The sequence below is a fragment of the Marmota marmota genome, unplaced genomic scaffold (genome assembly GCF_001458135.2).
Source record: "Marmota marmota marmota unplaced genomic scaffold, marMar, whole genome shotgun sequence".
NCBI lineage: Eukaryota > Metazoa > Chordata > Mammalia > Rodentia > Sciuridae > Marmota > Marmota marmota.
In genome coordinates this window covers 581,621-609,008 of record NW_025999895.1, presented here as the reverse complement: position 1 = coordinate 609,008, position 27,388 = coordinate 581,621, and the positions used below count along the sequence as shown (strand labels likewise).

The 27,388-nt window shown below is 57.0% G+C and overlaps 2 protein-coding genes and 1 long non-coding RNA gene across 9 annotated transcripts; 1 reads left to right on the top strand and 2 right to left on the bottom strand.

Annotated features, from left to right (window-relative positions):
- Positions 1–1,930: 1,930 nt before the first annotated feature.
- Sectm1 (secreted and transmembrane 1) lies at positions 1,931–11,460 on the bottom strand. Of its 7 annotated transcripts, none has more exons than XM_048796936.1 (6): positions 11,112–11,457; positions 7,343–7,514; positions 6,137–6,445; positions 5,310–5,366; positions 4,916–5,073; positions 1,931–2,435 (listed from the first exon to the last, which is right to left on the bottom strand). In XM_048796936.1, the coding sequence occupies exons 2-6, from the start codon at positions 7,449–7,451 to the stop codon at positions 2,421–2,423; spliced, it is 648 nt and encodes a 215-aa protein (XP_048652893.1). In that variant the 5' UTR covers positions 7,452–7,514; positions 11,112–11,457; the 3' UTR covers positions 1,931–2,420. The 7 variants fall into 7 exon arrangements, with proteins under 7 accessions (XP_048652893.1, XP_015359494.1, XP_048652899.1 ...); XM_015504008.2 differs by having other exon boundaries at positions 5,310–5,363; positions 11,112–11,456; XM_048796915.1 differs by lacking the exon at positions 1,931–2,435 and adding an exon at positions 3,475–4,469.
- A 4,040-nt stretch (positions 11,461–15,500) lies between these two features.
- LOC125614305 lies at positions 15,501–18,502 on the top strand. Its single transcript, XR_007344901.1, has 3 exons — positions 15,501–16,465; positions 17,303–18,025; positions 18,338–18,502. It is a non-coding gene; the product is annotated as an uncharacterized LOC125614305 (long non-coding RNA).
- An 888-nt stretch (positions 18,503–19,390) lies between these two features.
- Positions 19,391–21,425, bottom strand: LOC125614304. Its single transcript, XM_048796890.1, has 2 exons — positions 21,392–21,425; positions 19,391–21,106 (listed from the first exon to the last, which is right to left on the bottom strand). Exon 2 carries the CDS (start codon positions 21,060–21,062, stop codon positions 19,452–19,454), a length of 1,611 nt encoding a protein of 536 aa, XP_048652847.1. The 5' UTR covers positions 21,063–21,106; positions 21,392–21,425; the 3' UTR covers positions 19,391–19,451.
- Positions 21,426–27,388: the final 5,963 nt, after the last annotated feature.

Sequence of the window (27,388 nt, the reverse complement as noted above, 5' to 3'; positions counted from 1 at the left end):
AAAACATATCAGAAACCTATACAACTAAAAACTTAAGAATTTCTAAACTTAAGAATCTAAATAAAATAATATTTCTAACATTATTCTAAAACTGTGTCTTATAAAGCTGTTTTAATTAATTCCTAAATTTATTCTCATAAAACTGGTTGAGCTGCTTTCTCAAAGAGTTTCTTTGTTCCTCAGTCAACCTGCACTAGTTCTTATATCTTTATAATCTTTCTCAAAAGAAAGTAAGTTCTAAACATCAATCCACTTTCCACCAATATTAACTATGCTCGTCATATATGCCTATGTAAAGTAAGAAAGGGTTTATAAAAAGAGAAGAATATATCTTTATATGTTTTAACTTTCCTAAGTGTATAATGTAACTTTCCTTAATCAAAAATGAAACTGCATGTGGTGAACTTTGTGAAATAAGCATACTGATTAGGTTTTCTAAGAGGCCGGAAATATGGGCTTGGGTTCTAGTTGATATAATCAATGTGGTGCCTAAAATTCTCATGACCTTTCAAAGGATGATTGTTGTCCGTTATCAGGTTTGTCCACAATGTACTGAGATAGAAGAACAGCCTTCTACTTTGTCCTTGATATGCTGAGGGGTAGTAGAACAGCCTCCAAGGCATGAACTACCTGTTATGTTCTAGCCATCTGAAATTTAATTTGTTTGGCATTTAACATACTCATGACTCCTGTCAGGAACATAAGCATGAAAATGAAAAGTCCCAATTACATAAAAAAGGGTCTCAAGGTTTCGGTTTCCCACCAACCAGTGTGGCTTTGCCAGCATTCATCCTCACTGTGACCCTGTCAAGACAGTGGGAGAGCGGCTTTGCCAACACTTTTTCTCACTGTGACCCTGTCAAGACAGTGAGTGGGGGATCGCCTTCACCAGTGTTCTGTCTCGCTTGGGTCTAGAGCCATGGACTTGGCTGACCACAGACTAAACCCCTGAAATTGTGAGCCAGAATGAACTCATCCTCCTTGAAGTGGTTCTTGTCAGGTATTTTGGTCACAGCAAGGAAACCTGACTAACACAGTTACAATTGCAATAAAGAAAACACGTGCACATGTGAGCCCAAGAAGAAAAGTGGGGTGTGGTGGTTGGGATGGGCCTGAGTGGGGAGCCAGGGGGATCCCCCAGGAGAGGTCTGGGGTCTGAGGGGCCTGTCTGTCCTGCCTGGGGAAGCAGCTCCCTCCAGCCAGCACCTGTGATGCTCCCACTTTCTTTCCCTGAGGGCCTCTGCCGCTGGGTTGCGTCACCCCCTGGTGGTGGGCATGGGGTGATGCGTCATTTCAGACCCGGGGCCCCCCATCTTGGTCCCTGGAGCCCTGGCAGCAGGGTCCACAAAACTTGTTTCTGTTCTTGGTCAAGACAGGCGTGTGCCCACGGTCCACTTAAGCCAAGGCTGGAGGTCCCCTGGCTTGCTCTGGGGTCTCTCAGGGAGTGGGGAGCCCCTGGAGCACAGGGGTTTCTGTGGGAAGCCATCCTGACACGTGACTGGGCGACTCCCGTTAAGGGTCTGAGGCTTCTGGCTGTGTCGGAATTGTCCCGGCCCTTTCCTGATGAGAGAACCCGTCCGTGTGGGGGTGTGACTGACCACTGACCCCGGGGGCCCAATCGCTGACCCTGACCTTGGAGTGCAGTCCCCCCTCAACCTTCATTGGATGGAATTATCCCCTGAATTTCTTGTTCCCCAATAAAAGACTACTCCCTGGCGTGTTCACTCTCTCTCTCTCCTGCTAGCCCTGAGTAATCCTTGCTGCCCTGCTGGGCGGTTAGAGGTTGGAGCCAGAGAGGGGAGCTGTCTCGGACCTGGCAATAGAAATAAGGTAACTGAGTCTGTGTGTTTTATTTCGATCTCTTCTAACTAACTTTATGCCAAGAACCTCATTAATGAAACCATTGCGCAGGCCGCATGGTGGAGGTTTCAGCAGTAGAAGAGGAGCCTGGGCCCCCCTTGATAAGCAGCAGAGGCAGGGCAGATCCTGTCAATCAAGGGCTGTGAAGTTTGAGATTTTCCATGTTTGGACAGAGTTGAGGCAGCAGAAAGGAGCTGGAGACCACAGGGGCGGGTCTCCCTGTCCTGGTGTGAGTGATGGACAGAAACCCAGGCAGGATGCTGCCCAGCTTCCAGGGGCTTCCCCAGTGAGCTGCTGCACAGAGCCCAAGAGATCCACCACCTACATCCAGGCACAGGAGCAGGCTCTCCTGTGCCCAGCAAAAGCTCTCAGGATCCTCCTTTGCTCAGCCAAGAAGATGCTGACAGCTCCATGGGCCTTGGGATGCCGGGTGATATGGGCTTGCAAGGGCTGCAGGTGCAGGGAGGGTGGCACCCTGTGTCAGCCTCACTGTGGGAGTGTGGGGTTGGGATCCACACTCCAGGTAGACTCTGATCCCACTGGACTCTGGTTCACAGGGCTCAGAACCTCTGCAGCTGGGGAGAGAGGCAGAGTGAGGGCCTGGCACAGACCCTGGTGCCATGCAGACACTCAGGCATGGCACAGGCACACTCCAGCCACACAGCGCTGCATCTGCAGGCGTGCATGCCCCTGCACACACGTGCACATGTGTACACACACACACACACACACACACAGCCCAGGCTGGGTTCTGAGTCCAGCAGAGTTGAAGTCACTTCCTGCTGGGCTCAGAGAACAGGTCTGTCCTGGAAACAGATTCCCAGGAGTCTTGAAAGAAGCAGGGAGACCACCCCCATGCTGCTCTCCTGGGGACAAGTGAGGCCTTGGGGACAGAGGGGCCCCTCTGCGCCTGCACAAGTCAGGCCTGTGGTTTGGCTACAGCCAGCTGGGGTCTTAGGAAAATGTGGCCTGGGAGCCCCACTGTGTCCCTGAGCCACTGGGGGTGCAGGACCCAGGGGCCCACTGCCCAGTACAGGACGCAGGGAAACCTCCACCCTGCCCTGGACCACATGGAGGCCTCTTACCTGCACCAACTTCAGAGAACGTCGGTGCCAACACCAGCCAAGGGAGCCCACCACCAGGATCAAGAGAAGGACAGCAACCAGCGCCCCTACCATGGCCTGGGGCGTGGCCTGGGACCTGGCTTGCAGCCTCTCTGAGCCTGGGACCTGGCTTGCAGTGCCTGGGAAGGACAGGTGGGCAGAGTCACCTGCATCGCTGGTCACTGCACGCATCACTCACTGACTCACTGGCCACAGTGGTGTCCCCACCGCCTCCTGCCTGCCCAGCCCACCCTCCTGGGCAGGGACATCACTGGGATGAGGGAGGCTGCTAGGTGGCACAGTGGCCCTGGGGTGGGCCAGGCCCTGAGGAGCCAGGGCAATGGGCCACCCAGGAAGTGGGGCCCTTCTCTCTGGAATAGCCAGAGTACAGACAAGCTGNAGCCCCCGCCGCCGCCCGCACCCCCCCCCCACCAGCGTGTGCTTAGCATGTTCAAGGCCCTGGGTTCCACCCTCAGCACTGGAGAAGAAAATGAAAGAAGAGAGAACGATGTAAAAAGGGAAAATGAATTTAATCACAATTTGGCCCAAACTGGGAAGACAACTCATTTGCTGGCCCTGTCCTAGAGAAATGTCACCATTATAAGAACAGAAAGCCAGCAAATACCCATTTGTAGATGTAGCCGGCTGGGCTGGCCAAGGAGCAGTTGCAATTCCAGTTTTCACTGGGACTGTGGCTGCTGGCTCTGGGGGCCAGGCCCCAGGCAGGGTCCCCCTGAGGACCCTGGGGAGACTGGGAGAGCAAGGCCTGGCCATGACAGCCTTCGCAGCCCAACCACTCCTGGCAGGTCTGTGTGGTTGTCAAGAGAACACCGGTACTTCCCAGTGGGTTGGTGCTTCTCAGTTAGTTTATTATATTTGTTTAAGGGTTACCGTGTGGGAGATTTTTAAAAGCAGTAGGTGTGGTAGACTTGAGCCAGGGATGCCCCCAGGCACAACCATCCTCCCCAGGGGATCAGCGCTGGCCAGCAGACACCTGTCCCACCTCCCACCTCCTTCCCAAGGACTCCTGCAGCAGGTCCAGGTATGGGGCCACATGGCATCTCACATCTGGAGCCCCCCATCTTGATCCTTGGGCCCCTGGCAGCAGGGTCCACAAAACTTATTTCTGTTCTTGGTCAAGACAGGCGTGTGCCCACGGTCCACTTAGCCAAGGCTGGAGGTCCTCTGGTTTGTTCTGCGGTCTCTCAGGGAGTGGGGAGCCCCTGGAGCACAGGGGCTCAGCAGCAGGAGAGGAGCCAGGGCCCCCCTTGATAAGCAGCAGAGGCAGGGCAGATCCTGTCAATCAAAGGCTGTGCAGTTTGAGATTTCCCATTTTTGGACAGAGGTGAGGCAGCAGAGAGTGGCTGGAGACCACAGGGGCAGGTCTCTGTCTGGGTGGGAGGGATGGAGAGGACTGTGCAGGGCATGCTCCTCTCACTGTGCGGCTGGAGGAGCTGAGCTCCTGATGTAGGTGAGCTCTGCTGGGCTCCAGCTGGCCCCTCTCATCTGGGGAGAGAGGCAGAGTGAGGGCCGGGCAAGACCCTGGTGCCATGCAGACACTCAGGGATGACACAGGCACACTCCAGCCACGCAGCGCTGCATCTGCAGGCGTGCATGCCCCTGCACACACGTGCACACAAGCACACACACACAGGCACACACATGCATGCACACACAGAGCCCAGGCCGGGTTCTGAGGCCAGCAGAGTTGAATCCACTTCCCCCTGGGCTCAGAGAACAGGTCTGTCCTGGAGTCTTGGGAGGAGCAGGGAGACCACCCCTCCTGCTGCTTTCCTGGGTGTCCAGAGGACAAGTAAGGGCCTGGGGAAATGTGGCCTGGGAGCCCCACTGTGTCCCTGAGCCACTGGGGGTGCAGGACCCAGGGGCCCACTGCCCAGTACAGGACGCAGGGAAACCTCCACCCTGCCCTGGACCACATGGAGGCCTCTTACCTGCACCAACTTCAGAGAACGTCGGTGCCAACACCAGCCAAGGGAGCCCACCACCAGGATCAAGAGAAGGACAGCAACCAGCGCCCCTACCATGGCCTGGGGCGTGGCCTGGGACCTGGCTTGCAGCCTCTCTGAGCCTGGGACCTGGCTTGCAGTGCCTGGGAAGGACAGGTGGGCAGAGTCACCTGCATCGCTGGTCACTGCACGCATCACTCACTGACTCACTGGCCACAGTGGTGTCCCCACCGCCTCCTGCCTGCCCAGCCCACCCTCCTGGGCAGGGACATCACTGGGATGAGGGAGGCTGCTAGGTGGCACAGTGGCCCTGGGGTGGGCCAGGCCCTGAGGAGCCAGGGGAGGGGTGGTACCTCAGGGACAGGGATGCAGCACCTACCCCAGGGACGTGTGGAGGGCCTCAGGCCTGCTGCCTCCTCCTGGTCTTGAGACTCTGCTGGGGAGACACTGTCACGTTGGCACAGAGCCCTGATGTCCCTCTACCTCTGGGGCAGCATGAGCAGGGGTAGGGCTCCCTGGGTCCCCTCCAGGGGCCAGATCACAGACACTGCCAGCTGGGCTCAGGTGACAGGGGTGGATTAGACCGGTGGGGGGCATGGGGACCTGGGATCTTGTAGGGAAGGAAAGGATGAGGTGGGCAGTGGGTTTAGGCTGGGAGGGGCCTGACTGGGCACGGAAGCGATGGCACCCAGGACACCTGCGGGCCCTGTGAGGCCTGGGGGCACAGAGCCGCAGGAGAGGGGGACGTTTTCTGTGGCCCCTTCTATTTGTGGACAACTGGGGGAGCAGGTGGGGGAAGGGAGGAAGGTGGGGGAATGGAGCAGGTGCTGGGCGGGTGTGTGTGAGTGAGGACCCGAGGGCAATCGGGGGTGGTAGTGGTCTGAGGAGAAATTGCCCTTGTTATGGGGACGGGGTCCAGGGTGAAGCTGTGCGGCGGGCACGCTGGGCGGGGCAGGTCTGGAGAGGGTAGGACAGCGCACAGGAGCTGGGGGCCAGGGACTCTTTGGCTTGCTGTGTCTGGTCAGGACTCAGGCCTGCGCCTGTGGGTCTGTGCCCTGGACTCTGCCCTCGGCTCTGCTCCTGCTCCTTGGCCGCTGCCCCTCCCAGTGGGGAGCCCCCTGCTGCCCCCAGCCCCTCCCCATGCTCCGCCCCTGGCCCACCCTCCCGCTTGGCCCTGGCTCTGGCCCCGCCCCGGGCCCGCCTCACCTGAGACATTCAGATACGTGGCTCTGTTCGTTCTCTGGAGCCCTTGCAGATGCCACAAGTATTGTCCCGCGTGGGCGTCCTGGGCGGCTGTGATCACCAGCCGGGCCTGGCCTCCGTGCACCTGGAGCTTCCAGCCACCCCCGGAGAAGCGTCCCGGGGGCTGCTCCTCGAAGATGGTCACGGTCTTTCCGTGGGCGCGCAGCCGGATGGTGATGCGGGAGAAGGTGTTGGAGATGTTGCAGGCCATCACTGCCGGCTGGCCCCTGGCCACGGACACCACGCCCTCTGTGCAAGAGGGCCTGTCCCAGCCTGTGTGGAGGGGAGGGTCACACTGTGGGCAGGGCGGGGCCTGGGCGGGGCAGGGGTGGTGTCAGCGCCTCCAGGGACTCTACCTGTGACTCACGCTAGGATAGGCTCCATCAAAGCCCACAGAGCTGGGGTGGCAGTCAGACACACACCGCAGGGAGGGAGGCCGTGTGCCAGGCGTGTGTGCCACCAGCTGGTCACTGGGCAGGAGGCAGCTGGTCAGCCAGATGTTCCTGCAGCTCCCTGCCCTGTGCCGTGTCACCACGCTGGCCCCAGGGAGGTCTTTGTGGTGTTAGGGTCTCCAGTTGCACCTCCTGGGGGATCTGACCCAAATTCTTGCTGTCCCCATTGGCTATCAGAGTGGCCAGGACACTGGTGCCTTGGGTGGCCCTGGGGGCATTTCTCTGCACAGCCAACCTGGATCTGGAGAGCTGCACGGGGACTCACTGGGGACCCTGTGCATTGCACCTTCCCTTCTAGTGCTCTGAGTGTCTGCTTGTCTAAGGCCCAGTGATGCTGAGGCTGCTGACCAGGGTGGATCAGGGACCTTGCTGGGAGGAACTCGGTCCTGTGGAGCCTGTCGTCCCCTGGCCATGGCACCGGCCCCAACTCTCAGGGATCCTCTTTGCCTTGGAGCCTGGACGTGGTCTTGGGCACCCCCTGATGCTCTGGCAGTGGCCAGCAGGCATTGCTGGGGTGCCTGCCCTGCTGTCCTGGGTGCACGGGGCTTGCCCCTTCAAGACCCAGGGTCTCCTGCTGGCTTCTCACCCATGGGCCTGGGTCTGCAGGGTCACAGTCGTCACTTGGGGTGGGTCAGTTCTGGGCCTGACCTTGGTCTGCCCTTCCCACCCCTGTGTCCCCAGCCCTTCTCTGGCAGAGGGGCAGAGTCCCAATACCTACTTGTGTTCTGAGCACTCAGGGAGGCCACCAGGAGCAGGAGGATCCCGAGCATGCTGGGAACGCAGGGCTGGGGGATGCGTCTGGGGGACACAGAGGGCCAGGTCCGCATGGCTGGCTGATGGGGGAGGCCTCAGGGGTCCCTTGTCCTGGATACCGGTTTCTGGGACACTCCCTGTGGAAGGGAGGGAGGGAGACCCGGGGGTCAGAAGTCCCCAGGTGGTCCCAGGCTGCAGGGAGCGGCCTCCACCCGGCCAGGGGCTGGGCAGCCCAGGGGCCAAGCTTCCCCTGGACGCGCTGTGCCCTCCATGCTTGAGCCTCCTCCCAGTGTCTGGGTCCCCAGCAGCCACCCTCCTTCCTGTCCCTGTGCTTCATAGTGTGTGAGGCCCCGGCCACAGGAAACAAGGGCATCACAGGAAGACAGGAGAACGTCTGTCCCCTGCACAGGCGGAACTGGGTGGTCCCCGGCAGCTGGCCTGCAGTTGCTGCACTCAGAGGGACCACCCACCTGCGTGTCCTAGAGGGGCACAGGGAGCAGCTCACAGCCACTTGACTGATGCTATCCTGAGAGCTCCTGCACACCCAGCCAGTGTCCACAGCTGTGTGATGGGCCAGAGTCTGGACCTCCGTGGACACATGTCCTGCTGGCCAGATCTGTTACTATCAGCACCTTCCAGGGGGGCTCCCTGTATCAACTGGAAAATTGTTTTTATTATTCTTTTTTCTTTATTACTCTTTTTTCTTTGGATTGAACCCAGGGGCACTTTACCACTGAACTACTTCCACCCCCTTTTTATATGTTTTTAGTTGTAGATGACCACACGTTGTCTTTTCTATCTTATGTGGTGCTGAGGATCAGACCCAGTGCCTCCCACCTGCGAGACGAGAGCTTTACTCCTGAGACACAGCCCAGTCCACGTCCCCAGCCCTTTTTATTGGTTATTCTGCAGCAGGGCCTCTCTACGTTGCTGAGGCTGGCCTGGAACTTGGGATCCTTCTGCCTCAGCCTCCTGAGTTGCTGGGATCACAGGCCTGTGCCATGGCTCCTGAAATGAGACCCACCAACACAACTTGCAGGGTTCAGTGGGGTCAGAGGCCAGTTGGCCTGAGTATGAGTTTGTTCTGATCAGTTTGGAGCAGTGAAAGGTGATTTTCCCCAGTGAAAAGCGCCTTTGTGTGGGCTGGGCTGCAGCTCAGAGGTAGCGCTCTCACCTGGCATGCACGGGGCGCTGGGTTCGATCCTCAACACCACATAAAAATGAAAAATAAATATATTGTGCGCACCTAAAAATACTAAAAAATAAATATTAAAAAAAGAAGAAGAAGAAGAAGGGCAGAGAAGCCGTGGCTTGCCAAACATTCTAATCCACCTGGAAGTCACTCACAAAGGGCAAGTGGCAGGTTCACTCCTGCCCTCTCCCTGAATGTGCTGAGGCTCAGCGGGGGCTTGTCATCTGCCTTAGCCCCTGCAAGGGAGGCCCTGTCCCCTTGGCCTGCCTTAGGTCATCCACACGATCCTGAACCCGTTTTCTCTGAGATCCAGGAGTTTGGCGATGGGCTGCCCATCCTGCCAGGCCCGTCCTGAGTGTGAGAGCGCCTGATCCATTTGTGGCTCCGTGTGCCGACGGTGAGGATGGGCAGGAGCAGCCCACAGTGTCAGTGTTGGGAACCCCACGAGGCTCCAGGAAGGGGCGTGGCAACGCCCCAGCACCTGAGATCAGAGCTGCTGTCCCTGGGATAGTTTCACAAACACTCTCCCCACCTTGGCAGGCTCAGCCAGGACCCAGGTGCCCAGGTGGCGTGCAGACTGGTCAGGGGTTCAGCCCCCACAGCCTCCTTGCTGCCCCGGTGGCTCCTGCTCAGCTGCCGAGTCCTGCTTCAACCAGAACGTGCAGGGGGCCTCCTGGGAGGAGTCTGCAGAGCCGTGCCCTTGCCCAGGGCCTGCCCTCCCCTCCAGCTCTGGAAGGACCTGGGTTGGCCTGATGCCCTTCTTGCCATCTCTGGCTCCTCACCTGGCCCCTCCCCAGACACCTTGGGCTGGAGGTTGATGGTGAGGGAGGAGCCCCTGGGCTCTTGCTGTCCGTGCCACGGCATGATGTGGGTGCTGGGCTCTTCACAAGCCTTGGGCACAGCCTGCCGTCTCCCCTGGGGCCCTGGTGGGTCCTTTGGAAGTCCACCTACTGGTCACCCCAGGGCCACCCCTTATCATGGGGCTGGTCCTCGGGAAGCCTGGGCTTCTTCCAGGTCTTGCCTTCCTTCTGGGTGGACCCTTGGTGACTAGTGGACCTGCACCTCCCCCAGGCCACAGGCCCTGGGCTCTGCCTCCTGCAGCTGCTGCACGGCCTCCTTCTGCTGCATGGCCTCCTTCTACACAGCCTCCTTCTGCTGCATGGCCTCCTTCTGCTGCCCGGCCTCCTTCTGGTAACTGCCTCCTTCTGCTGCACGGCCTCCTTCTGCTGCACGGCCTCCTTCTGCTGCCCGGCTTCCTTCTGGTAACTGCCTCCTTCTGCTGCACGGCCTCCTTCTGCAGACACCCCTGCACATCAGGGGTAGCCTTCCCCCACTGTCTTCAGGTAAGGGGCAGAGGGCAGGCCAAGGTCCCTGCTGGCCGTGTGAGGAGGACACGCTCCTGAGGGCCCAGCCTCAGGCTCTGCCCCACTGCAGGCTGCCTCCACCCCAGGCCCACAGGCTGATTCCAGGACTCAGGGGAGGTGAAGGCCCAGCTGGGTACGTGGGCAGTGTCCTCCAGCACAGTGGAGCACTAGCCCCTCAGAACCAGGCAAGAGGCTGGCTGGGGAGCCGCTTCCTGCAGTGTCCAGTCACTGTCCCGTGCACAGTGGCCCTGGCTCACTGACTCCCGGGGCGGCTGGTGCCTCTTTCCTGCCTCTGGCCCTGTGGTTGTGTCCACTCCAACACCAAGCCCCACAGCCACAGCGGGCATGTGGACCCCGCGCCCAGGGAGCATCTTGTCCACCCGGAGTAGCCAGGAAGGGCGACTGCCTCCGAAAACCCCCACTCTTGTTGGGAGTGTGCCACTTTCACCCCTGGGAACAGCATGGGAGAGTGTGGGATGACCCCGGCCACCTCCGGCCTCCCTTCCTGAGATGCCTGCCCAGCTGCCCTAGAGGAGCGCCAGCCCTGACCCTGATTCCTTGGCAGGGAAGTGATGGGCCCTAGGGGAGTAGGTGGAGAGTGCAGGGAGTCCAGCCAGAAGGAAGAGTTGTGGGGAGGGCGGCGGCCCTGCTGGAAACTCCCAGAGTGCCTGTCATGAGTGTGTGTGTGCCACGCCATGCGTGTGTCATGAGTGTGTAGGGTGTGTGCAAACACCATGCACCAGTGTGAGTGTGTGTGTGCACATCTGTGCACGAGTGTCAGTGTGTGTGGTGTGTGCACATGCTGAGCACCAGTGGGGTGTGTGTCCTGCCCAGAGGTCCTGCTCAGCCCTGGAGCACAGCTCCGCAGTGACATAAGGTGGGAAGTGGGGGACCCACAGAGGACCCCCAGAGCCCACCTGGGGATCCAGGAGAGGCGGGGTCCTGTCCCCCCAGCCTGCCCATCCCCCTGCACCCCTGTGCCCTGCAGACCTGGCCAGACCCCAGCCCTGAGCAACCCAGGCCCATCTGAGCAGGAGGCGGCCAGGGGCTGAGTGTCCTGGAGGGGCTGCAGCCAGGACAGGAGGCCCCATCCCCACAGTCCTGCCCACGGTGCTGCAGATCCCGCAGTGTCCAGGTGCCCAGCTGTGGTCCTCTGCCCGCCCACGCCAGCCCCTCACCTGCTGCCTGCTGCTCCTGCTCCTCCTTCTGCTCCCCTGGGGCCTCCTGCCAGGGCTTTCTCTGCTCTGCCCAGAAGAGGGAGGGCCAGGGGAGGAGGCAGGTCTCGTGCGTGCCAGGGGACTGTCCTAAGCAGGGAGGAGACCATTCTGGGAAGCCACCGGGTTCCGGGAACTATGCCGTGTCCTCAGAACGTGCCACCTTCTTGGTAGCGCTCTTGCCAAGGCTGATTGTCAGAGCCGCGCACTGCAAAGCCTGTGGGGGGCAGGGGAGACTCCCTCCAGCAGAGCCGGGCGGGATGTCCCTTGCCCAGGGCTCAGGGCTGCTCCTCTGGGGAGCCCGTGGGCTCCCTGCTCTGCAGGCATCAGGGCCAGCGGGGTCCCCCAGTGCCCTGGGCGAGCTGTGTGGCTGCTCAGGATCCACCAGGCGCCTCAGGGCTGAGGCTGGGGGAAAGGCAGGCGGGTGGCTGTCAGGCAGTACTGGGGGTGTGGCAGGCGCAGGCAGCTGGGTGGACAGCAGGGATGGTGTGTGGCATGACCGTCACATGATCGAGATTCTCGTCCATAATTGTATTTGTGTGTGAATCACATTTATTGTTCTTTTTTTTTTTTTTATGTTGAACCCACCTTGCATCCCTGGGATGAAGCCCACTTGATCATGGTGTGTTATCTTCTTGAAGTTTTTTTTTTAGTTGTAGATGGACACAATACCTTTATTTTATTTATTTCTATGCGGTGCTGAGGATGGAACCCAGGGCCTCCCACGTGCTAGGCGAATGCGTTACCGCTGAGCCACAAGCTGAGCCCAGCCCAGCCCTGACGTGTTTGGAATGCGGCTTGCCAACCTCCGATCCGTGAGCTCATTCACATCCGCCTTCACTGGTCCACTGGTCCACTGCAGTTCTGGTTCCTAGGGCCTTTGTCTGGTTCTGCTGTCAGGTGGTACTGGCTCCATAGAATGCTTTGGGAGCGTCCCTTCCTGCCTGTTTCATGGAGTGATTTGAGGACTGGTGTTAGTTCTTTGAAGGTCTGGTAGAACTCAGCTGAGAACCCATCTGGGCCTGGCTTTTCTTTGTTGGAAGGATTTAATTGCCTTTTTAGTTTCATTACTAAATATTAATTCGTTTTTTATATCTTCCTGGTTCAATTTGGGCAGATAATGTGTGTCTAGAAATTTGTCAACATCTTCTACGTTTTCCAGCTTATTGGGGTATGAATTTTCAAAACAGTCTCTAATTCTCTGGATTTCAGAAGTATCTGGTGATATCTCCTTTTCCACCTTTAATTTTGTTGGTTTGGGTCTTTTTTCTCTGTAGGTTAGTTTGGCTAAGAGTTTATCAAACTTGTTTATCCTTTCAAAGAACCAATTCTTTGTTTCTTTGATCCTTTGTGTTTTTTTATTCTCAAGTTCTTTCATTTAGATTCTGATCTTTAATTACTTCCTGACGTCTACAGACTTGTTCTTGCTTTGCTAGGACCTTGTTTTATGATGAATACGACAACTAATTTCCAGATAAAAATGAGCCTCTTTAAAACATTACATTATTTATTTGGGAACATTTTTTTAATGTAGGCTCTCAGTGCTATAAACTTGCCTCTTAACACTGCCTTCCCACTGTCACCAAGGTTTTTATATGTTGTGTCTCTGTTCTCATTGGTTTCTGAGAATTTTTTTTGTGTTGAATCTATTCCTAATTTAAAAGAGTATTGTTCAATCTCCATGTTTTTACATGGTTTCTATAATTTATCTTGCTGTCGATTTCAAGTTTAATCCCATTATGATGAGAAGATGAATGGAATTATATCAGTTTTTTTGCATTGGCTAAAGCTCATGTTGTGACCTAGAATATGGTCTATTTTGGAAAAGTTTCCATGAATTGCTGAGAAGATAGTGAATTCAACTGGCTTTGGGTGAAATATTCTATAGATGTCTATTACATCTATTTGATTTATAGTTTTATTTAGGTCAGAAATATCTTTACTGGTTCTGTGTTTGGATATGACCTGTATCTCTATTGGTGATGCAGGCATGTTGAAATCACCCAGTATCATTGTATTGAGGTCTGTCTGGAATTTAATGTCAATGAGTATTTTTAAATGAAATTAGGCAAACTGACACTTGGTGCATAAATATTTACTATCATTATATCTTCTTGCTGAATGTTCCCTTTACCAATATGGAGTGGCCTGCTTTGTCTCTCCTGATTAATTTTGCTTGAAATCTGCTTTTTCGGATATGAGAATAGCTTCTCCTGCTTGTTTGGGGCTCTGTGTGCATGGAAGGCTTCCCTTCCTTTCACCTGTAGCCTGTTCATGGCTCTCCTATGAGTGCCTTGCAAGTGGCATATTAGTTGGATCTTGTTTTTAATCCACTTTGTCAATGTAGGTATTTTAATTAAGGAGTGGAGATTATTTACATTCAGTGCTATTATGGACAGGTGTTTGTGGTTACCTGCCACTTTGTTTGGTTGCTGTATCTAATCTCGCCTTGATTTTTCACTTAGTTAATTGCTCTTCTAAAGCACTTCACCTCCTGGGAGATCTGCAGCTACCCTCCACCTCTGCCCAGGCAGGGCGAGGAGCCGCAGAGTGAGGGTCTGGGGTCTTCTCTGAGAGCCACTGCTCAGAACAGCAGTCCTCTGGAGGTCAGCGGGCTGGATTTGGGAGCTGGACATGGGCGGGGCCATGAATGCCTCTGGGTCTTTGGGCCCAGACAGTTCCTCCACTGGGCTGCAGAGCATCCCCCAGTCTTTTGATTTAAAAAATGAGAAAAAGAAAAACAACTACTTTTTAAAGATAAGTTTATGGGGTTTTTGTCTTGTTTTTCTGGAACCTTGCTTCTGCTCTAGCCAGAAAAGTGAATTGGTGAACTGAACGTGTGTACAGGGGTTCTGCCCTGGACCACCTCAGGCAGCTTCTCGAGCCCTCGAGTGCAGGGCTTCCCACACCCTGCAGGCCTGGGGCTGGCCCTGGGGCTCTGTGTCCTGTCTCCTGAGAGCTGTGAGCAGGACAGTTTCTCAGCAGTTCTGGAACCTTCACAGTTCTGTCTCCCCGCTGCCCCCTTCCCGTCCTAGGCGCGCACTGGGCCTCTGCAGGCCCATGTGAAGCAGCTTCTCCACCTCCCTGCTCCATCCTGGCTGACATGGCCCCCGGGGTGCTCCTGCTGCCCTCCATGACATCCCTGAGCTCTGCTCAGGAGGGAGCTGTAGGGCCCGCCTCCAAAGGCACTCAGGAGCACAGCTGGGGACCCCACGTGCCCAGGGCTCGCTGGCATCCTGGAGGCCCCTGCTTCTGCCTTGTGGTAGCAGGCCAGAGGCGTGGGGGCCTCACCAGCCCAGCTTCTCCAGGGGCTCCGGGGGACAGGAGCAGGTGAGCGTCTGCAGAGCCTGAGAGAGAAGAGAGGGCACCAGCTGTCACTCCACCCCACCGGGGTTTGAGGCTACCAGGTCCATGCTCCGTTTTGGGAGGCCCCAGAGGGGCTCTGTGTTGGGTCCCTGTGGCTGTGGCCCTTGGCTGTGGTGCAGAGCCCCTGCAGGACCGGAGTATGCTGCTGAGTGTCACCTTCCTAAAACACTCAGGGTCACTCCAGGTGAACTGGGTGCACAGAATAACCACACAGAGACAGAGAGACCTCTTCCTGTGATGGCTCCTCTGAACTTAGGGGTCTGTGGGGGGAGAGAGAGAGAGAGAGACGTGCTGAACCCTTTTATTGGGGAGAAGCCATTCAAATGAGGCGGGGGTCAGGTTTGGGGGGCTGAGTCTAGCTTCCTGATGTCTGCTGTCAGCAGATTGACATCTAGGAAGGCCACACCCAAGGGCAGAGCAAGAGAAGGGGACACACAAAGGGCGTTTCCATGGAACATTCTATCCCAAACAGGGCAAAGGGGTAGGATTACGAAAGAACAGGTGAGTGTAGCTCTACCCCAGGGTGTGTGCCTCCGAGTGGGGGAGAAGACCGAGTCCCCAGTCACGGCACTAATGGCACTACCGCGCCAGACTGTAGTGATCTTTCAGATCCCTGGTGCATCAGGACTGGAAGGTGTGGTCACTCAGTGTGGCCCCCACAGCTGAGCACTGGCCACTGGACTGAGGCCATCGCTTGGCTCTCACGAAGGACGTTGGAGTTTTTTCCTTTTGTTTTGTCTTTACCAGGATGGCTTTGAGGACCAGCAGAGCGATCCCTGGCCGCAGTCCCCAGTGTGGGTGGGTGTGTCCTGGCGCGCCCGCCCCACCCCACACAGGGATGAGTGGCGGCTGCCAGAGCTGCCGTGGGAAGCCTTCCTGTCTGGTGCCCCTTGGGCTCTTACTGGCCCAGCAGGACCATGGCAGGTAGCCCTGCTCCCCTGGGGACCCCAACTCTGGACCTGCCCTCTACCTACCCCTCACAGTGCCTCCTGACTTTCCCACTCAGGGAGGGAACTCCCAAAGTCCTGGGCCTCAGGGGAAGCCCAGGATGCCTCAAACCCAAGCCATCGGTGCTGGACATTCTGAATATTTCAGGGTTCTGGTTTTTTCAAAATGTGTTAAGTGGTTCAGAGACCAAGGGTCTGAATGGCCTCTGTTGGAAGAGGGTGTCTTCCTGCCTGCAGTGGCTCCCTTCCTGGGCCCTGCAGACCTTCTGCACGCAAATAAAAGCAAAGAACTACATGTGCTCCGTCCACCATGCCCCAGCTGCCTGTCCACACCTTCCTCACAGGACCTGCTCTATGGCCACCGGCCCTGTGTTTCCTCTCTGGCTGTGCTGCAGATCCCGTGAGGCCATCCTCCATCCCTAGCCCTCCCGTGCTGGATTGTTCCGACCTCCACCACGGGATCCTGCAAAGGGCACTCCCAGTGTGGGAGTGCGTCCTTGGGACCTGCCCCAGGAGGGTTGCCGATCTCACTCGGGGACACAGCAGGGGGGCTGTCCATTGCTTGGTCCTGGTGATGCGGCTCTGGCCTGTCTGCTCTCACAGCTGGGCCTGAGCTCGCTGCTGCTGCTGCAGGGATACGTGTCCAAACCCAGTGCTGTCTCTCCTGCAAGGTGGGTGCCATGGGACAGTGAAGCTGCCTTTTCTGCCTCAGGTTTGGGACCCAGCCCTGAGTCGGACCAAGGCTAAGCAGCCTCTCGGGGACCCCTCTTCACGACTCGGCCTGCTGGGGCCCTTCCTTCACACTGGATCTGTGGAGGCCCCTGGAGCCTCAGACGCGTGGAAGGGACCTACACCTCGCTCTGAATCTCGTGGTAGCACTGCCAAGGAGCTTCCGGGTGCCTGAGCTCCAGCAAGACCCGTCCTGGCTTGTCACTGCGGAGTGACTGGCAGCCAGTACCCTGGGACGCCAAGCTGGGCCGGGCCCTCCTGAGGCTGCCAGCCCAGGTGAGCAGAGTCACCCCACCCTGCTCTGGGACAGAGTTTTATTCCAGAAAAGTCCAGACTCAGCACAGACGGAGAAGCAGACCCTAAACCCAGATTCCCCACTGCCTGGACCCAGCCCTTGTCCACACGGCCCCTTCCGTTTCCGCCTCTTCCGCTGCCCCTTTCCAGCAGCGTAATCAGCAGTCAGGCCTTGCCGGGCGCTCACATTCCGGCCCTGGCTGGCTTCCTGGTGGCACACGCTTGCTTCCTGATCTGCACGCGGCTCAGATTTGTAGATGACACACATCAGATCAATCTTCCTGGAGACTTCCCTGATCACAAAGCTCTCACACTTCAGCTCCGTCTCCCCAAACTCTCAACTCGAGGGAGCCTTGACTTTTCAGCCACATGTGACGGAGCCCGTCCTGCGTCAGCTGGGTGGAGGACGAGCTCTCAGGCCAGGCCCTGGATCCCAGCTCCAACCAGGGGGACACTGGCACACATGCCGCCCCGCCCTCAGAGGCCCACGGGCTGCAGGGACACTTCCCCACATATCACTTGGGCCTTGGGAACTTGCTTCAAGTGGTGCCAGATGACTCTGGGGTCAGCTATTTCAACATGACACAAGCATGATGTCCGTGTCCACAGGCCAATAGCTGCACTGATTGCGTCCCTGGCCTCTCTTTGGGTCCTCGCTACACTGAATACACAGCCAGTTTTCAGGATGAGATGCCCAGGTGGGAGCTAGCTGACCCGGGGCCCAGCCTGGCTGCACAGAGGGCTCAGCAGGATAAGGTGGCCTCTGGCCAGGGCCACCGGGGGATGTAGCGGGCTGACACAGCATCCGTGTTCTTCCAGGCCCAGGCTCGGCACAGGGTGAGCCCAGATGTATGTGACCAGGCGTGGACATGCTTGTTACAAATGTCAGCTGCTGGGCCAGCCATAGGGTCCCTGACAGGCCGGTCACCTTCCACACCAGCTGGGAGCTTGTGTGGCCACCGCTGCCAGACACTGTCCTGTTTGGGGGAGAGAGTTTCATTTGTCACAGAAAGAGGTAAAGCAGGAGGTAAGCTGGCCAGCTGCTGCTGATGGTGGTGCAGGAGTCAGGAGTGGCTGGGTGGCCTGGGCCTGGCCTGACGTCTATGAGATGCCCTGCGTGATGCCCCTCATGGGATGGAGTCTGGGACACACCAGGTGCCACCCACAGGGCCCATGCCTAGCCCTGTTTGTGCATTGGCCACTTTGGGTTGGATGGGCCACCTCCTTGGCCGTCCTTGATGCTCTCGATGGCTGCAAAAAGAATGAGAAGGCGCCCTTGTTGGCTTCTTATTTCCACAGCAGTGCAGGTGCAACTTAGAAGCTGCAGAAGTCAAAGACGAGCAGAAGACATGAACGTCCAGTTTCACCGCCCCCAGCCGTGGACTTGGCCAACAGCTGGCCCTCCTGTCTCTGCATGGCTGGTGGCCACCCTCCCTGCTTGCCTCACGTCACCAAGCACATGGAGAGAAGCAGCCACACCAGCTGGGACCCGAGACCAAGGAGCCCCCGAGGTGTGCCTGCCCAAGGTGCACACGCTCACAGGTGCGAGCTGCACACACACCCCTGCACACACACAGGCGCTGTCACAGGAGGCACACGCACAGCTGGCCTCCGGAGCGCGGGCAGGCAGTGGAGAGGGAGGGAATATGCTGGGGTGCCTCAGCCCCCTGCCACGGTCTCTGCCAAGAGGGGGCTCAGGACATGCAGGGATGCAATCAACTTCACCAAAAATGGGGGCAGAGGTTGGAGAGGCGGCGAGTCTCCACAATGTCTTCTGTGGGTGTGGGTGTGCAGTAATGGGGACTGAACCCCAGAGCCACATCCCCAGCCCCTTTTTTTTTTGTTTTGATACAGGGTCTTGCTAAATTGTAGAAACTGACCTTGAACTTGCGATCCTCCTGCCTGAAACTCCCAAATTGCAGGGATAACAGGTGCACATCGCTGCGCCCAGCTGTCGGGGGAATTTTTCAGGAATCAGCATTCATTCCCAGTTTTCCCAGGAGCCAGGCAGAGGATGGGGTCTCGGGGGTTGGGGGCCTCTGTCGCAGGTCTGGAAGATTTGGGGTGCACAGGCTGTGCACAGACTGAAACAGCCACTGGAGACAATATGTTGGTGCTGACCCGGCCTGGACATGGGCCCTGGTGCCCTGCACTGCCCAGCCCTGTGTCGCGACCCCTCGCCAGCAAGGGAAAACACGACACAGGATTCTTCTTTCAGCAGTTTATTCAGGCCTTGATTCAAGTATCATCTTCTAGCAACCCCCCGCCGAGCGCCCAAGCACAGCCTAATAAAGCCTCCCGCATACCAATCTTAAGCTGCCACGTGGACCTTTCTCATAGGGTGGGAAGGGATTGCGTGCCAATTCTCCATATTAGGAGTTGTTTATCACAGGCCACAGTGGAAGCCGGCGCCATCTTCTAATGGCGGCCACGGTCTAATTAGAACGGCTCACCACAGTTCCCCCTTCTGTTTTATAAAACAATGCAGGCGAAAGTAGAGGTCCTATCCCACTGTGCAGAAGTGGCTGCAATGTATGGTTCAGTCCTAAGGAGGGCCCTTCCCTAGACCTGGTCCCATATCAGCCGACGCCTTTTTTCGTAGGGCGGGGCGTGGACGTCAAACCCGCATGCAATAGGACATGCTTTCCTTGAGGTCCGTTGAGGGATCACTCAAGTGCAGTGCCTTGCCTCGCATCCTGCATCGTGACGACGGCGAGAAGTAGGATAACACAGGTAGCCTGGTAATAATGACAAAATTTAAGTTGGCAACACAATCCCTAAGCCCCAGAGGAAGGTAAAGAGTCTGTAGCCGAGAAGAAAGACCAGTCCTGAAACCCATCTGCGTGCAATGGTAACAAGACCTGCAGAGTGCAAGGGCTATTCAGCACTGGAAGAGAATAAGGAAGAGGACATGCCAATCCCAGTGCAATGTGAAACTCACTTGGGGTGCAATGGCCCTGCCCAGAAATCACTGTTTAAGATGTGCAAGCCAGATTTGTGGAGAAATGCCATTTTCTAAGGCCGCAAGAGCCTGTACAATCATAGCCTTTTCTTGTGCATGGCGAGTTTTAAGGCGACAGAGAAGCCACAAACAAAGTACAACACCGAAGCAACACATTGCCCCAAAAATGCCCACTCCCACCCATTCCTTAAAAAAGGAAAAGGCAGAGGATAGCCAACTGGTGAATTGACCCAAAGTCACTGGTTCGACACGGGTACTATTCAAAACAGCAATCTGAGTTAGTTGAGACTGGATCAAGTTTTCTGCTTCCATGGACCAGGTTCCGGATAGATACTCTCCGATGATGCGGGAGGCATTTCTGGAATCATTAAATCTGACAGAGGTTATACATAAATGTGCACGTTGATCAATACAACCCAAATGTACTAGATCAGACAATTCCTCAACTTGAGCTTGAAGCAGATCTATCCTTTGATTAGCAGCCAGAATCCCAGATAAAATGTGTTGATTAATTCTACTTTGAGATTCAAGTATGGTGGATGTTTGTTGAATAACCTGATTAATAGTGGCAGCAGTTTGTACCTGGCTGGCCATGGCTACTCCAGCTGTAACTGCTGCAGCAGCAGATACCGCCACAGCTGTCACTATGGCTGCCGTAATTCCAAAATCTCTACGGGCTCTAATCAATTCAACAATAGGAAAAGACTCTGGATCTGCAGTAACCGGAATTGGGACAAAGGTCGGAACTTTCATAACCACTGCCGTAGTCCAGGAGCCATTCCAACACTCAGACAAATAGCAGGTAATATTAGAACAATTAAGCATCCCCTGTGATGTATCATTAGCCAAAATAAACAGGAACGGAGATTGGAGACAGACTGCTGCGGAAGGTAAGGTAGCATTAGATAATTGTGAATTATTTGCAGAAATTTTAAGCCTCCTACCTCGCTCCGAGTCTTGGGTACTGCCAGAAACATTAAACAGCCAACTTTGGACTCCTCGTAATTGAGCCAAAGCGGAAATATCAGCTGTGGCTCCCTTTTCATTGGAAATCAACCATGGAAACCAGGACCAACCTGTTCCTACAGAGGAAGCATTGCTGGAAGAATTATACAAATATCTTTTGAGAGAGGGGGAAAGAGAGAAACCTTTAGCGACCTGATGTTTCTCCCAAGAGTGATCTTGACAAGGCGTGAATATTGGAGGGAAGCCATACTCAGGGGTGCAATAAGGAGAAGCCTTAAAATGAGTGGCATTAGAGGTCTGATTAGAAGGAGACAACGGAATTAACACCTGGGAAGTAATGGCCAAAGTGGTTATATTTAACTCAGATGTATTTGTCGGGACTCTTCTTGTCAGGCGTTCTGGAACCCACACCGGCTCCGTCCGGTCCCGGCCCCCGGCGGCGCTCCGCTTTCTCCGCAGCGTGAGCCCGCTCCGCAGCAGTGCAGGCAGGTCCTTCAGCCGCGGCCACAGCGACGCCGGCGGCTGCTCGCGCTCCGGCTCGCGGGCGCTGGGACTGCGGCGCAGAGCGCTGTCCGCCGCCGCCACCGCCGCGGCCAGGGCCGGGTTCTCGCACGGCGGCTGCATCTTGACTGAGCCCACCGCCATTCTCATGCCCAGACCGCGGCCGCGGCCCCGGCAGCTTCTCTCAAAAACATCTGCAAAGTGCTCTGCTTTACTTTAAGTCCTTTTGAACGTAACAACCCATCTAGGGCCAACAAAATTGGGCTTGAAGAAGTAACGCCCATAATGTTTTCAAAACTATAAAGAAAGTGAAAGTACAAAAATCCCCGCTCTCTTCCTTTTACAGGGGAGCGTTCCGTTCTATGAATTTCCCGCTCTCTTCCTTTTACAGGGGAGCGTCCCTTTTCTCGCTCTCTCTTTCTTTTCCGAGGAGCGTCCCGCTATTAGCTTGCGGATTCCCACTTTACCTGGGAACTTACCGGTGCACCACCCTGACTGCTGAAAGTTCTGGATCCTGGGTTCGAGGAATATAATTCCCCGTCCGGGCCACCAATTGTCGCGACCCCTCGCCAGCAAGGGAAAACACGACACAGGATTCTTCTTTCAGCAGTTTATTCAGGCCTTGATTCAAGTATCATCTTCTAGCGACCCCCCGCCGAGCGCCCAAGCACAGCCTAATAAAGCCTCCCGCATACCAATCTTAAGCTGCCACGTGGACCTTTCTCATAGGATGGGAAGGGATTGCGTGCCAATTCTCCATATTAGGAGTTGTTCGTCACAGGCCACAGTGGAAGCCGGCGCCATCTTCTAATGGCGGCCACGGTCTAATCAGAACGGCTCACCACAGCCCTGTGCTCAGGATGCCCAGGGCCAGGAGGTGCTTTCCTGGCCACCAAGGCCCCAATCTCCAGAATCACCTCTCTGCTAGGGATTCGTGGGCTTGGCCCAGTCTTTCCTTCCGGCCCCTGGTTTCCCCAGCTGTGGATCTTCAAGCTCTGGATCACAGCAGGATGCAGGAGAAGGCCCCTGGGCTCAAGGCACGTCTCTGTCTGTACTGAGAAGGGACGCAGCTGGACGGGACCCCAGGCTCCCCACCTCTCCTGGAGCAGGTGTCTGCTAGTGGGTAAGGAAGGGTCTGTGCTGGCCCAGGAGCCCTAGGTGCCCTCATGATGGCCTCCGAGTCCTCAAGTGTCCCCAGGTGGGTCCATGGCGAAGGCAGCTGGCACATCTGGAACCAGAGATGCGAGGTCTGATCCAGAGCAGCCTAGAGCTGCAGAGGGTCCTTGGGGCGGAGCTGATCGGGCAGCTTTGACCAGCCCACTCCCCCACCCCCAGCGCCCTGGGCAGCTTTGGTTTGTTCTCACATCACAGCAAACACATTAAACTGGAATGAATATTTAACACTGCCTTCAACAACAACAACAAAGTGTGATTCATAGTGTGCAGTTCTCGGTGTGGAGGACTGATGGGCCATGAGCTGGTTCCCACAGGCAGGAGGCCATGGGGGGGCCAGGCTGGTGGGCCGTGGGCCCAGAGTGTGTCCTTCTTGGCCCCTGGCTTCCTGTGCTGCTCTCCTCCTTGTCTTAGCTTCTGTCTCTTCCCTTCGCAGTCCTGGGGTTGAACCCAGGGCTTTACCTCTGATCCGCACCCCCAGCCCTTTTTATGTTTCATTCCGAGACAGGGTCTTGCTCCATTGCCCAGGCTGGCCTTGAACTTGCCATCCTCCTGCCTCAGCCTCCTGAGTTGCGGGGAGTACCGGCGTGGGCCCTGCACCCGGCCACCTTTAGTCTTCTTAAGGCCATGCTGCTGGGGGCTGGGATGGAGAAGAAAAGCTTTGTCTTTACACTTGGCTTATAAGCAGGGTCTCCAGCTACCAGGCTCACAGCACGGAGCCCGCCTGTTTCCTAGTTGGGGCCTGGGTGAGGGAGCTCCCGCCAGGTCAGCACAGCTCAGACCCTGAGAGCTGGGCAGCCCCTCAGACTCTGGATCAGCTGCAGAGGCAGGGGCAGGGGGCAGGCCTACAGCTGATGGAGGCCGGGGCAGACCCCCAGGCCCACATCAGCACCTGCTCCTCAGGCTCAGGGGCGTGGGACACAGAGAGGCCAGGAGGCCACTGGGAGCATGGAGACCGGGTTCGCCTCCATCCACCTCCTCGACGTGTATGATTTGGGAAGACAGAGGGAGAGTATGGGGAGGCGTCCAAAGCCCAGGAGCCCTGGAATGTTCCAGAGCCCAATCCCAAGGTACCTGGATTCCCAGGTACTCTGGAAAAGGCCAGCAGCCAGGGGGAAGAGCCTCCTCTCTAGGCTGGGTGGACAGAGGGCTTGCAGGGCCTCAAGGGTAGCATTTCCAAAGGCTGTACTTGTTGCCCCCTTCCCTCCCAGCCACCCGACACCCATCCCCATCCTGCCCCAAGGTGTTGCTCAGAGTTGTGTCCACTGGGTCTCCATGCTGACCTCACCAGGTAGCCACCTTTTTGCCCTTTTTGATGAAGAGAATCCCCCAGGGCTCATGGGGCTCCTTGGGTCTTTCATGGCCCCCGCCAGCCCCTTACGTGGTCCCCAGCGGGCTGGAAGCCGACCCACTGTGGTCCCCAGTTATCTGCAGACGTGTTTGCCAGAAGAGCGAGGACAGGTGCTCGGGTCCTTCCCGACCCTCCCAAGGAAGGGCCCCTGGAGAACCCAGGCCACTTGCCTGCTTCCTGCTCAGGGGTGGTGCTCTGCACGGCCCCTGGGGCCCTCACTGACCTGGGCTCGGGTCTGTCAGAGGTGAAAGCACCTGCCGTATGGAGAGCCCCCAGAGGGCCGGGCACCGAGCCAGCTGTGGCAGGACATGGTGCCCGGCCCCCGCCTGCTCCTCCTGCAGCCGCTTTTCCTAGTAGGAGTGATACACAGAAACTCACCTTTTAAAAATCTCTCTTTTAAAACAAAACATTTTAAATTTGTAAATACCCATAGGAAAAATAGGCAAATGCACATCAAATGCAAGCAGCGGACTCTGGAGAAGTGAGCTGGCCACGCTGGCCTCTCTAGCCCACCTCTCTGGGTTTCTGATGATGAAAATGCAGCTCGTGTTGTTTGTGAAAGGAGGTTCTCTAAGTGTCCGATGACCCATCTTCCAGAGGGGAGGGCAGGGAGGCCTGGGAGCAGCACTGACCACGTGATATCATCCTGTCCTGGGCAGGTATGATAGGCATCAGCAAATCCCACTGTTATTTATGCTCGACCTGAGGTCTGATTGTCACACAGCGCTAGTGGGAGTCTTGGCCAGGGCACACACATGAGCTTCCACACAGTGGCCTCCTGATCCCCTGGACGGACAGAGCCACCTACAGGTTGTGGGTCCCAGAAGGCAGGCACTGCAGGGAGTGAGGGAGGAGGGTGGACCCCCCTGCTTTCCGTCGTTCTCCAGATCAGCGCAGAGGGAGCACAGAACAGGCACCACTGCCATGCTGTTCCGGGAACCCTCACCCTCACCCAGGGGCCAAGCCCTGGCCTCCCAAGAACTGATGAAGAAAAGGCCCAGACGTGGCCACCAACCTGGACGCTGTACTTTCTTTGGTGCCCTTGTCTTGGGGGCCCAGGGGGGCTGGTGTCTCCGGGACTAATCTGTCCTAAGCAGCAGGGGAGCAGGGGCTAGGCCACCAACAGGGCTCTGAGAAGGAGCCGAAAGGCTCTCACAACCTCACTTAATCAACAGCACGTGAAGCAACCAGAACGGAACTTCACAAATGGCCCCCTGAAGCCAGGTCTCCCACTGCAGGCCAGAGCCCAGGGCGGCCCCGAGGCCACACCAGCACAGGGGAGCACACGGCAGTGCTGCCCAGATCCGGGCGCTCTGCGGTTTCCCCAGCTGACTGCCCTCAACAGCACAGCCTGACATCCAGGTCACATCACCTTCCAGACCACGGGACTCTCGACCGACTTGGACGAAACTGCCACTGTGACCTTTCCATCACCACCACCGTGATCATCAACTTCACGAGCATCCCTATATCTCCATCACCATGACCACCACCATCACCATGACCCTCACTCTCACCCTCACCATGACCACCACCACCACCACCACCACCACCATCCTCATCACTAACACTATCCACCACACTCACCACCACCACCACATCCACCATCAGACCCATCATCTTCATTACCATCATCAACCACCACACTAGTCATAATCACCACCACCACCACTGTCACCACCATCATCTCCAGCATCACCACACTACACCACCATCTTCCTCACTACCACCATCACAGTCACCATGATCCACCACCACCACATCTCCATCCCCATGATCTCCACCATCCTCATCATCACCACCATCACTTTAGGACCAGGCCTGAGCACCCCACCTAGATCAGTGACAGTACTTTCCCACAGCTGCCTCAGTCGCCCTAGAGAGCACTCGCTGCCCCTTGGCATTGCCGACTTCCTCTTTCTGTCCGCTGCTGCTCTGAGTGCAGAGTGTCAGCTGAGCCTTTGGGTCTGCTTGGGTGACCTGTCTTCTCCAAGGGTGGTTAAAACTCTCCTTTAATTTCTCACACCTGGCACCCTAGACGACCTAGCCTTCTGAACTTTCTCTTTTCTCTCAGCTGATGGACCAGAGCTCATTTGTCCCTCTGAACAGCTCTGCCGTCCTCTGCCGCACACCCCTGGGAAGTTGACTGAACTCCACCCCTCCCCAGGACTCGTGCAGCCCAGTCAGAGCTCTGGGCTGGACTGCAGCTGCCCAGCGTGGTCTGGGTGCTCACCCCTGTCAGCCCGAGGGGAGCGGCCCCTCCTGGTGCCTCGGTTTCCCCACCTGTGAAATGCAAATGGAAGTAGACCCTGCCTCTGTGGAGGCTGTGAGACTAGTGAGTTCACACTGTTGAGGGCTGGTGGGGGCGGGGAGGCCGTGGCACGTGGCCAGCACGGACTCTGTGCCCAGGGCCAGCGAGAGCTGTGTCTGTGCAGCCTTGGCTTATGACCAAGAGAGAGGGAGAGAGGGACATTGCCTCAGATCACAGCTGGTGGGAGGGCATCCAGGGGGACAGGCTACCAGGCTGCGCTGCTGTGAGATGTGGCAGGAAGACATGATGATGCTAGATCTCAAGGGTCCACAGTGTGCCACCGGCCCCAACCAGTTACCTGGACTCTGCCCCTTGCCGCAGTGTCCCAGGAAGGGCAGGGGCAGCTGCAGTAGCTGCAGATGCAAGACCCTGAGACACCAGGCCCAGCTTCAGAGGGTACCTGAGCCTGCTTGGGGCCTGCAGGACCCTCGTGGGGAAGGTCACAGAAGACTCAGCGTCACTGCCTCGGGTTCTGCCAGTGGCTGCAGCCTGGCCCTCAGTGGGCACTCCATGAACTGTCCCCCAGCAGAGCACCTGCTCCCTGCTGCCACCCTGTGGTGGGGGGATGACCCGGAGCCAGCCACAGAGCTCTCAGGGCGGGACAGGGAGTCTCCCCCAGGTGTACTCCCTGCTGAGGATCCAGGTTCTAAGAACCCAGGAATGTGCAGGTGGCCTGACACTCACTGGGTCCCTCCCCTGAGCAGCAGCCTCCACCAGGTGGCCCCAGCAAAGTGATCCCCCTGTAGGGGAGTGTGTGGGACACTGCACTTCCTTTGGTGCCTCCACCTCCAGGCAGGCAGTCAGTGCACCTGCTGGGCGAGGCCACCAGAGGGTAGCAGCTGCGTCCACCTTCTGCAGCCCTGAGCCTAGTCTTGAGGAAGTCACACAGATTCCAGAGATGACTGGAGAGTTGGTGGGGGCAGCTGGAGGAGGGGAGTCCCTGAAGGGAACCGGTGACCAGGGAGCATCCAGGAGGGTGGGCCAGCCAGCTCACTGACCAATATGAGGAGACACCTACTCCTGAGGGCAGTATCTGCTTTCTTTGTGCCAACGGAAGAGAACACCACCCCATGATGGGTGAAGCTAGGATTCTGAGATCAGCAACACCGCAGATCTGGGCTTGCAGGGAGGGCTATGGTGCACAGGCACCAGGGGGCTGGGATGGGGATAATACAGACACAGCAGCCCTCGCCACTCACCCCCCCACCTGCTCCACATGCTCTGCCTAACACTCAGGGAGATCTGGCCAGTGGGCGTCTCCTCCCTCTTCCAGCTCCATCAGCCCAAGAGATTAGAGCCCACAGGCCCAAGTTCCCCAGGCTTCAGGGTGGGATGGCGGGAGGCCTCCGGACAAAACCATGCCTTGCAAGAGATGGAATGGGGACATACCTTCTGCTCCCAGGCCTAATACTGAGGACACGAGACCCTGCCCGACAGGCAGGAGCTACTGCTGCAACTGAAGGAGCCACGGTGGGCGAGAGCACACAGAGTCCCGTGGCCTGCAGTGCCCACCTCCGCCTTTCCCAGGGCCAGGAGCTGCCGGCACACGGCAGGCTCTCTGTAGATCTTTCTGGAATGGGCCTGGGGATGGACTCTGCACACCCTCGGCATCTCTCGTGCTTCTTCGCCCCGCCCCAGCAC

Bases quoted from the DNA above. Each gene is read 5' to 3' on its own strand.
- Sectm1 (XM_048796915.1), bottom strand. From the start codon at position 7,451: ATGCGGACCTGGCCCTCTGTGTCCCCCAGACGCATCCCCCAGCCCTGC. The intron at 6,446-7,342 runs GTAGGTATTGGG...CCCTCCACACAG, and splicing joins CCTGAGTGCTCAGAACACAA to GCTGGGACAGGCCCTCTTGC. The intron at 5,074-5,309 runs GTAGGTGCTGCA...TGTCCTTCCCAG, and splicing joins GCCCTCCACACGTCCCTGGG to GCACTGCAAGCCAGGTCCCA.
- LOC125614304 (XM_048796890.1), bottom strand. From the start codon at position 21,062: ATGAGAATGGCGGTGGGCTCAGTCAAGATGCAGCCGCCGTGCGAGAAC.